General features: G+C 35.8%; 1 protein-coding gene across 1 annotated transcript; it reads right to left on the bottom strand.

Annotated features, from left to right (window-relative positions):
* Positions 1–3226: 3226 nt before the first annotated feature.
* On the bottom strand, positions 3227–10587 carry LOC120353624 (UPF0329 protein ECU05_1680/ECU11_0050-like; the record flags this gene model as incomplete). Its single annotated transcript, XM_039438166.1, is given in 5 exon segments — positions 3227–3289; positions 7750–7773; positions 8011–8020; positions 8085–8143; positions 10534–10587. Coding segments are annotated over 5 exon segments (210 nt in total), but the record flags the coding sequence as incomplete, so codon positions are not given.
* Between the last annotated feature and the right edge of the window lie 1062 nt (positions 10588–11649).

Raw genomic sequence — 11649 nt, 5'->3', positions numbered from 1 at the left:
GCTCATATCCCTCGGCTCCACCTGACAAATTTATCCACAACTGTAATGGGAAATTGCGTATCGCTTTGGGAATTGTCAAAGATTTATTGATAAACAGTGAAAACACTTCGAAATAACGACAAGTAGTATAGAAAATAAGAGTGCGATAAATTCACAAGGACAATTCAGGAAAAGGGTTGAAAGAGAGGAGAAAGAAAATTCGGGAGGAGAGTTTTTAAAGATGTACAGATGAGGTAGAAGAAGGATTCGGAGGAGGAGGAGAAGAAGAAAGAGGTGGAGAAGAAGGAGAATAAGAAGTAGAAAAAGAAGAAGAATAACATGGAGTAGGAAAAAGAGTTGTGAAGGAATAGGGATGAAGTGTAATAACACTGGAAAACAGAAAAATGGCACAGAAGTTTTTCCTTTTTTTTCTAGTTGTCAATACTTTCTGCTCGGAAACAAAACCTATTTGACAAAGTTCGAACAGCGTATAGTTTTCCCATATCACATTTCTCGACTCAGCCTTGGGATTTGATGGGATAAAAATGTGTTGTTTTTATGAGTGTATCACTGTTTTTGAACAGACTTTGAAAGTATTAGTAGACATAAATCCCAAGTTTCTTTCTAGGATTCAGTTGTTGTAAAAACATTTACACGAATATTGTTTGTTGACAAAACATTCCATCACCTTAAATGAATCCTTACATCGATTTTCACATGTAATTTACATCATTTAAATGAAATTTTGTTACAAAAGGACTTTTCTAACATAAGAATAATTATTTCGCATACCATGTTCTCACAAAAGTTTTATCCTTTCTCTAGAGATGTCCACTTTAAAGAAGTCATAGACGTCTCACACAGAATATTTCCAATATTGACATGAATATAATTTTTTAAATTATGCTCTTAGTGAGGTCCACATTATAATGACAGTGTTTGATTAGCGATGGTATTGCTATCCTTGTCTATCATTCAACAGAGCAGATAGCGCTATCTCTTTCTCGCTTTGCTCTGTTGCCAGATCGTCTTTCAACAATGAAGAATTATTAATTATTAACAAAATATTTCATCTTAATTATGAAAATTCATTATGAAAGTTTTAAAAATATAATTACTTGCTTGATAAAAAAATTATTATTTTAAACGAGAATGAACCCGTTAAACGTTAATATTACATCAATAAACCTGTATCAGCTACCGTCTATAGAAGGCATTGACAAGACAGAGGATCGTCAACGTTGTTCTCCTATCATTCTCCAAGTGAAAAATATATAATTTGGTTATCAATGCTTCTTATTTCAATTCTCTTTTTTAGTTTGTTTAGTGAATTGGATACATATTTTTTGAATGGAAAACATAACCTTTTTTTTGGACTTGCATATAGATCAAAATTCGGAGGAGAAGAATTTTGGGCTGTGCCTGTTTGACCTCCTCCAATTATTTGATAGATAATTAAGCATCTCAAATCAAAACATAAATCATGGATATTGAACACATTATTATTTCTTTAATACGTGAATATTTACTATTTTAGTGATAATAATGTGAAATATTTCTTTTATGTTTGGTTTAGAAGCATCTAAATTTGAAAATTCACTTTGTGAAAATGATTAAGGACTAAACATTTTGTGAAATGAACAAGACTACAAGACTCACCCTTTTTCGGACTATGTGTAACTTTATCTAAATTTGGGAGAGGAATAGCACAAGGTTACCTTATTTCCTCTCTCCCTATCATTTTCGATGATGTACTTGTATGAATCAATAAATCATTGAACCAATAATTTTTAATAGATACCTCTTCAGCATTTCTCTTTATGAATTATTGACAATTTAGGATGGATGAATATTCATTTTTCAATAAATATTCTGTATCATTCAATACTATCAGAAACACACCTATAGACGTACAAAACTCCCCTCATATATTTTCTCCACAGGACCATTATCTCATTATTCTCATTATTATATCCGAAAATATGGACCTCACTGAGGGAAATCCTCACAATATACGTCTGAGGCGAATCTCACTTTTGCTACTCTGATATTCACTTACAATCTGTCAGTTTTCTATATGTATAACACCAATGCTTTCCATTCATTCGATTCTGACACTGAGAGAGGGAAATCTAACTGAGGCTTGCAACATAATAACGATAATGGCTGTAACCGTATATTTCCACCACGAGTACAGCACCCACATTCTGAGGGGTTTCACTTTCCAAATCACACTGTAATTTTCCTCTTACTGTACACCACTCACTTCTTCTTCTTCTTCTTCTTCTTCTTCTCCTACTCCTTCTTCTTCTTCTTCTTCTTCTTCTTCTTCTTCTCTTCTCTTCTTCTCCTTCTTCTCCTACGTCATCTTCGTCTCCATCTTGGTAGAGAGTTAGTGGGGAGGATATTTTTAATATTCTTTCCGAAGAATGGACATTGATATGTCCAAAGCTCCGCCAATTTATGTAGATGCATAACAATATAATTATTATCTATAGTTATTATATTACAAATTGCTTTTTCATATCATATACAGTTCAATAATTATTTTCTTAGTCTATATCATGTAAATTCATCTATAATTTTGCTGTATTGTAAGCTATTGTATATAAGTGTATAAGACAGTATATATTGTAATCTACATAAATAAAGTACTCAATCAATCAATCAATCAATCTTCTCCTACGTCATCTTCATCTCCATTTTCTCCTGCTTCTTCTTCTTGTTCTCCTACTCCTTATTCTTCTTCTCCTACTTCTTCTTCTTCTTCTTTTACTGCTTCTTCTTCTTCTTCTTCTGCTTCTTCTTCTTATTTTGCTGCTTCTTCTTCTTCCTCCTCCTCCTCCTCCTCCTCTTCTTTTTGTACTTCTCCTCCTCCACCTCACACTCTAACACCCCCACTTACTACGTCTTTGCGAAGGGGCAAAATAATGGCAATAGCTCTTCTTTCTCCCCTCCCCTCACCCGACTTCCTTTCGTCAGCGACTCCTTTCAGCAACGAATGATCCCTGCTACGTCATTTTCTGCATTCTTCCTCCTCTTTTTCTTTTTCTTCTTCTTTGCATCCTTGAAATCCTTCAGGATCAGTGGCACCCCCATCAACATCCTTCCTTCATTGCACATCCTATTCTAGAGACAGGAAAACTGTACTTAGCCAATCACAAAACGTCGTTTCAATGCTCTATTACCTCTTCCTTCTTCTCTTCTTCTTCTCCTTCTCCCTCTTCTTCTTTATCTTCTTCTTCCTCTTCTTCTTCTTCTTCTTCTTCTTCTTCTTCTTCTTCTTCTTCTCCTTCTTCTTCTCCTCCTTCTCCTCTTCTCATCCATTTTCTTCTTATTATTATTATTCCACCTATCCCATTTTTCCCTCATTCTCTCTTCTATAATTCGTATTTTCTCTTTCTTTTAATATTGATACTGATGAGCACACATCATAAAAAATATTGAAACCCTCCAATTATATAATAATAGATTCTCATGAATTTGTTCGTATATTTTGTTCAACTGATCTCCCTTCCTTTATCTTCTCTTCCTTCATCTTTTCACAGATGGATAGTTTGCAAGCCAACCACACTTTACCACATCATGATCTTCTTCATCATCAAAATGTTCTCCTTCTTCCCCTTCTTCTCGCTTCTTCTTCGTCCTCTTCTTCTTCTTCTTCTTCATCCTTTTTCCCCCTCTACGCAGTTTCTTGCGCATCATTAGATGCAGAGATATTATTTATACAAAACGCGTAATGGCTCGGAATGAAGTAAGGCCACATTACCATGCTGTTAAAACCTTACTACAAGATACCTTTCATGATTTGGAGTTCTAAAGGCAGATAATCTATATATGTTTTGCCTTAAAAATTGATAGAGCCTGATATGGTATAGGGGCGGTTTCCGAGCTCGGGGTCTATAATTTCTGGACTTACAGAGTCCAGGACTGAAATAAGCGCTTGGGTCTGAATCGACTTTCTGAGTCAAAATTCTAGCTTCTAAACTCCGGGGTCTATAAAGATCTCGACTTATTTGAGTCCAGGACTTCAATGTAGTTAACATGAGGGAAATTCACAATATTTTGCTGTTATATTGTTGGCAATATAGCAAAAAGAAAACAGCTGATTGCAGCGGGATAATTCAAATGAGCATGCTCTCCAAACTATTTTGTGGAAATAAGTTTCGATATCTTTGTAGGCCTATTCAAAGAAAAACCTAATCTTTTGAAAGATGAATGAATAAACATTCCATTTTTCTTTATGCTATTAGTGATCATTGATCCTAACCAGTGATTCTGGAATAAAAATTTTATTAGACTATTGAGTTTGAAAACGTATTTGTTTTGGAAAAAAAAACTGGAATAATAATTTATTATTGTTGTATTAATATGTCGAATATGACATTGATTAATAACATTCAGATTGGAATATAAATTCCAAGCCAATCCTTGTATTATTTTTCTTGACCATTTTTAGGTTATGTCACATTCGTAAAATAAGGTTAGTTTTTCACGCATAATTCTGATACAATTTTATTGCAAAATAAACTTGCAAACTATAAATTATGAATTTAGATCTAAATAATTTAGGTATTCCATGACATCTATTTGGCTTCTCATCTACTCCAAAACAATAACTGAATTGTGCTTGCTCAGTTAAGTCTAGAACTTAAATTTAAGCCCTACCCCAGTCGAGGGTTTAAAATTACGCTGTTCTAAGTTCCAGACTTAAAGATTTTTGATGAATCCTCGACTCGGAAAGAGGCGAGAATCTAATTCAAGTCCTGAACTTATAAGCCCTTTACTCAGAAAGCGAAATTATAAACTTCAGGGTCTAACATGATCTCTAAACTCCAGAGTCTATTTAAGTCCTTAACTACGTTGTTGTTCTGACTCGGAAAGCCAATTTTCTGACTCTAGAGTTTAAAGCCAGTTAAAGTCTAGAACTTAGCTGAATCCCGAGCTCGGAAACCGGCCCATAAGGTACAGTGATGGCTCATGATGAAAATCATTTATAAAGGCAGATATTATGTTTCGTCTACAAAAAACTTGTAACAGGAGATGGAATGGTGGAAATAATTTTTCAATCTATATCAATACTATCTATATATATATATATAATTGACCGAACGTAGTGAGGTCTATGTTTCAACTCGATTAGCTTTTGTCTGTCTGTATGTAACGCGATTACGGCCAAACGCGTTGATAGAACTCGATGAGATTTGACAGGAATATTCCTTTTTCAACTGCGCGACGATATATACATAAGGTATTTTGAAATTTTGCATTTTAAGGATAATATGAAAAGAACTGTTCTCCTATCTTTCACCACTTATTGTAACATGTACCTAACTGAAAAGAAGGCTATTAGATGGTGATATAGTAGAGAACACTCTTCTCATCAACGGCAATTGATTTTTCAAGCACTTTTCGCTCCCCCATACATAGATTTTCCACCTTTTTCCACCCTTTTACATTAGACTTTCCCCGGCCATACATTACCTACCCTCAACAGTGTTTCAAGTGCCTGCCTCGATGGGCTTTCCCCCTCAAGAAGAAGAAGAAGAAGAAAAACCGTGAAGAAGAAGGAAAGAATGAGTAAGAAGAGAGGTCGTAGCATCTCATAACTAAGTAATGAAATCTATCCATCTAAGGTTGGCAGACAATTTAGGATGAAAAGGTTAATTTCTTGTGTGTTATAAATAAGGGTGTGTAGTATCATCATGTCAAGGGTAAGAGCGTATATATATATATATATATATATATATATATATTATATATATATATATATATATAGTACTAGATACTGTTGGAAAGGAAAGTATGTAGAGGAATTGCGGGGGGAGGAAAAAGGAGCAGAATAGGAAGAAGAAGAACAACAACAAGAGATGAAAATGAAAAAGAATAGTGAAAATGAATGAGAGAGTAAATCGATCTGATTGGGATATATGGATTAAGCTGGAATGCTTTTCTGCCTCAATATTATTAACATAGATCTACAATTTCCATCATTGAGAAATCCATTATAGATTACTTCTCCTTGTTGAATATCTTCGAAGATATTTTTACAAGTCTCTGTAGCTTCAGAGGTAGAAAAGTATAGGACTATCTGCTTTGCCTGATGACAGACAAGGATAGCAACACCAATTTTAATCAGGTTCTGACTTTTTAACGTGTAATTCACTATGGATAAATATAATTTTTTTCAATGTCTGTAACACTTTGGCAGAGCTGGAAAGGGATAGAGCTATCTGCTTTGTCTGATGACAGATAAGGATAGCAACACATATTTTATTTTGGCGGGGTCTTATCATTCATAACTCGCTGTGTCTACCATAATAATAATTAGATTCATGAAAGACAAGACTCACTTAGAAGAGGGTATTCTAGAGGCTTTAGAAACAAACAAGAGTAATTAAGGAAAATTCCCAGTATAGTTTAAATGACCAGATTCATTTCAACCAATACAACACTACGAATTTAGTTTTATCATAAAATTGTAAGCATACATTTGTCAATAGTTTTTCCTTTTAAATATTCGTTTTATTATCTTTCACTCTTGTTTTCTTGGTTCTTATCCTGTACTGAAAGTAAATTTTGTTATTATGGCAATTCTGTTGCTTAAGCCGCCATTTTGTCACACCGTTGAGTGGGAGGAGACTGTCTAGCTGGGCCAATGGCAGGCGTTCATGCCCTCGACCAATAGCAGTACTCGCCTACTAGTATAAATTCTGCTGCTCTTGTATTTAGTTTTAGTTTATCAGAGATTGACAATTGTGTAATAACCGAAACCGGTCTCTCTAAGTATCAATAAATCTGTGGTTTTTCGACAATTTCTTAGTCTTTTTAATTCAATGATTACCACAATATCAAATTCTCAACTACACAAAAAGTATTAAAAATCGTTGTTGTCACATTCCCCCCGTACATTCCCCGTCTACAGTAGTCTACTGTGAAGCTACAAGCTACGGTATATCATTGTGAAACTATGACTACCAATTTATTATACTCATACCAATATTTTCGACTCAAAATATATGGTAAAGTAACACAATTGAATATGGTAACACAATATGCTAAAGTAATACGATAGAAGGGTATTTTACACTATCATCCACCCATCCAATATCCATCTGGGGGTCGAGAACATCCCTCCATACCCACCCCCACAACCCCCAGAAACGTGACGACAATGTCATTCGTTCGAGTCCACATCGGAAATCAAACTCGCGTTCCTCCCTCGAGCTACCTTCACCTCGAAATCGGAGAATTTGTTTGCCGGCCATCCGTTGGTTCGGAGAATCCGAGAACCCCCTCCATCTCAGAATTGGGAATCGGAGAATATGTTTGCCGGCCATCCGTTGGTACGGAGAATTCGAACTGCTCCCACCTTGGAGTCGGGAATCGGAGAATTTGTTTGTCGTCCTTCCGTTGGGTCGGAGAATTTGTTTGCTGTCCATCGGTTGGTTTTGGGGCTAGAGTGCTTGCAAACAAAACTCGAAACGGTGGCGGTGCTCGAACCCGTTACCTTCCCTCTCAGCTGTGGGGATGAAGAGTGGGATGAAACTTACTGTCTTTCTCAGAAGTAGGGATGACTATCGCTGTCACTCTCTCTCTCTCTCTCAGATGACACTCATTTTCTCTCTCAGATGTATGACATGGATGACACTCACTGTGTGTGTCTCCCTCCCTCCCACTGTCACTCTCTCTCTCTTCCTCTATCTCTCTCTCCTCCCTCTCATCCACTGTATCTCACTCTCTCTATCACACCATCTCTCTCTTTCTCACTCTCACTCTCTCTCTCTATCTTTCTCTCTCTCACTCTCTCTCTCTCTTTTTCTCTCTTACTCAGATGACACCGGGATTTATTCAAACAACTCTCTGGGATCCCCTTATACTGAAGACATCTGGTACCCGGTGAAAGATTCCCTGTAGAGTGAGGGGGAAGGAAGTGGTTGAGTTTCCCCTCTCTATTTATCAGGAGGGTGTTCGGTTCAAATATTGTTATTAAACTTGATATTATGTAAAGTTGTGGCGTGACTAGAATGCGCAACCAACTCTATGCAAAGGTCGGATTAGTGGTGTAAAATACTGGCACGTTTTGTGAACTTAGATGCTTCTACTCCATATTTTTCTTCTTCTTCTTCTTCTTCTTCTTCTTTTCCTCCTCCTCCTCCTCCTTCTCCTCCTTCTTACTTTATTATCTGGATTCAAATACAGTCGACAAAGATTAGTAAATTTGACTGGCTCACATTAGAAGATTGAAATTTGGCAACACAAATATTTGAATCATTCACTAAATACCGGTTGCACAGAGCCTGTTAAATTTTAATCATGATTACATTCCACGAGAACCAATCAGAGAAGGTTTTACTGAGGAGAAGGCTTCTTTGACTGGTTTAATCGGGATTAGAATTTGGAAGGCTTTTGTGCAACCAGGTACAAGTCTTTAAACTTGTTTCAATCACATTATCCCAGTAGAGTTGAGTATTTTATAGCTTGTATAATAATGTAGCTAAGTATGGTTTGATATTCCGTTCATGGTCTTCTCTTTGCATGATAATATATTCATAACGCAAAACGTTACAGTTGAAAACTCTTTACAGTGGAGAGACCTGAATTGAGGTTGAAAATTTTGTCTGTGATAAATTTCCTCAGTTATAATACCATGAACCTTCCTCTATTATTTCAGACAAACTTCAATCACAAGATCTGTTCCATAGAAATACTTCGAACTCTGATACAGAATAAAATTCTTGCTGGGAGTTTAGTGATATAACTGATATTGTCAGTAAAGTTGATAGAAAATTCCTCCAATTTCATTACAGTAGCAGAATTTTCACCGCAATATCCAACAGAAGAAATTGTGATGTTGAAAGGAAAATGTTGGCCCGTTGAAACAATAATCTTCAGGAGAAACGCTGACAAGAAATTTTCCACCCATATAGTTTCTAGTTTATGAATGTTGCACAGGGGGATTTGATGCATAAAAATGCTGCAACATCTACAGAATATCTGCAGTACAAATTCAAGTTAACTCATAAGTTCTTAGAAAATGTTGGTGACATAAAATTGGTAACATTGTGCAGGGGAGAATATAAAGATGTTTCAATTTTCTCTGTGAAAGGGGGAAAATTATTGTTTTCAATTTGAACAAAAATTTGTTGACTATTTTGTTCAAACGATGATGTTATTCGAGAGATTTTCTTTTTGTTTCTGTGTTGACTGCAACTGTTTCTTGTGGTGGTGGGGAAGAGAATGGTTGATTTTATTCTAATATAAATCTCTTGAAATATTTCCATTTTTTTTGTTCGAGAGGAAATTTTAAGCTCCTGTTTGAACGAAAAACTAATAAATTTCCTAGCAAGAGAGCAAACACTATGACATCAACATTTCTCACAATAGCAAAGTATTATCAGTTTATTATTCTGGTATTAAACTATTCGTGGCAAAACTTATTACATTACATTTACATTTAAATTACATTTATTACATTCCTTAATCACAACATCAAATTAATGATTGGGAGAGAATCAACAGGATAAACCCAAAACTGTTCCTCTCCCTAATTATGATAAAAATAGTTCAAATGAGGTTATGAAAACACTTTTATAAAGATCACGAAAATTTACAGTCCAAATATACATTATACTAAAAAGTTTGTATCTCGGTTGATCAGAAAGATGAAACAAATTATTATTACACTTGAAAATGCATTAATAAATTGAAAAATATTAGAAAACTTGATAAATTTGAAGCCAGAAAATTCACAAAAACATTCACTATCAGCATATGATCGTACTCTAATTACTAATACAAAAGTATTAATTAAACAGTAACAATGATAACACACTGTTCAAATGCATCTATTTTTTCAAAAAATGCAGTAAGAAAACTGAACAATAGAAAAATTTCTATTTCATTCCATCCTACACACATAAACACTCTCATTCCACAAACAATATTGTACTTTGCTAGAATATATTCCATATCTCATGCTGCTCAAATAAAAATAGAAGAGCAGAAATTGTGGAGTTCACAGAAAAACACAAGTAAGAAAACTAGACTTGTAGAAAGATATTGTTCGAGCAAAGGTGTAAGAACAGCTACTGTAGGTACTTAACTGAGCTTGAAATGAAAGAAAATGAAGCATTTTCTTCTCTTACCTTATACTCATTCTTCTTCTCGTCCTTCTTCTTTTTCTTCTTCTTATTCTTCTTCTTCTTCTCCTTCTCCTTCTTCTCCCTATTCTTCTTCTCCTTATTCTTCGTCTCATCCGTCTTCTTCTGTCCCTCCTACTGCTTCTCCCTCGTCTCCTTTTATTTCTGCAATACAAGCCAATAGCAATTCTCACAATAATTCTTTCTTCCGACGGTAGCCAATCGTCACCCAAACGAAAGAAGGCCAATTTTCCCTTTCACGTCCTTTTTGAGGGAAAGAGGGTTTGAAGGGGGTTAGTAACCCTGACCTCCCCCCAATCACCCCTTACAGAGCTGGTGGTATGCCAAACTGACCGTTAAATTGGCAATAATTGTCGCCTCGTTCATTCTATCTGTCCTCACTTTCTTCAACCACTTCTGCTTCTTCTTCTCCTTCTTCTTCTTCTTTCTCCTCTTCATGTTCTCTCTTCTCCTTCTCCTTCTTCCTTTACCTCTTCTTCTTTTCCTTCTAACCCTTCTTCTTCTTCACCTCCTTGTTCTTCTTCTTGTTTATCTTCCCTTCTCGCTTTTCATCCTCCCTCTTATAATCTTTTCTTCTCTGAACACTTTCCTCTCTTGCAACTTTTATTTGCTCCTCTCACTTTGCTTATCCCTTCTTTCTTGAAATTGTTCTCTCTTCTCTCTCAATAGTATTTGTTTGTTGTACTTCGTTTTACCTCTCTCTCAGTATAATTCGTGTTTCTTTTAGACCGTTTAACCGCTTTCTCATCTCTCTCAGTATTTTCGTTACTTGTACTTTGTTCAACCTCTGCCACTCTCTCTCTCTCTCTCTCTCTGTAAAGAGATTAAAGGCAGCGATTCTATTCTCTCCCTCTTTCTCTCACGCTCTCTCCCTCTTTCTCTCTCGCTCTCTCTCTCGCTCTCTCTCTCTCTCTCTCTCTCTCTCTCTCTCACTCTCTCTCTACATCTATCTATCTATTTATCACTCTATCTGTCTCTCTGTCTCTATCTCCCAGTATGAGTTTTTCCTTGTACTCCGTTTAACCTCTCTCTCACTCTCCTCCTCAGTATTAGTTTTCCCTTGTACTCCGTTTAACCTCTCTTTCTCTCTCAGTATTATTTGTCCCTCGTACTTCGTTTAACACGACGCATTAGCTCACTCTATTGGAAAAAGGCGACAATCATTGTTTTTCGGTCAAGATCTATTGCTTTTTCCGGCCAATTTATTAATGACCATTTTCCAAGTGAGGAGTGCTCTGATCAAGCAAACTGTGAACACAGAACGGATTCTCTCTTCTTCTCCATCTTCTTTCTCCTCTTCTTCTTCTTCTTCTTCTTCTCTTCTTCTTCTTCTTCTTCTTCTTCTTCTACTTCTTCTTCTTCTACTTCTTCTTCTCTATCTCCTTTTACTTCTTCTTCTTCTACTTCAACTGTCTTCCTCTTCTTCAACTTCTCCTTTTTCTCCTTTCCTTCTCCATCATCTTTTTCTTTTCAGTGTGTTTAACACTCTCCCAATTATTAAAGTTGG

The sequence above is a fragment of the Nilaparvata lugens genome, chromosome 11 (genome assembly GCF_014356525.2).
Source record: "Nilaparvata lugens isolate BPH chromosome 11, ASM1435652v1, whole genome shotgun sequence".
NCBI classification, from domain to species: Eukaryota; Metazoa; Arthropoda; class Insecta; order Hemiptera; family Delphacidae; genus Nilaparvata; species Nilaparvata lugens.
This window is presented reverse-complemented; position numbering and strand designations above follow the sequence as displayed.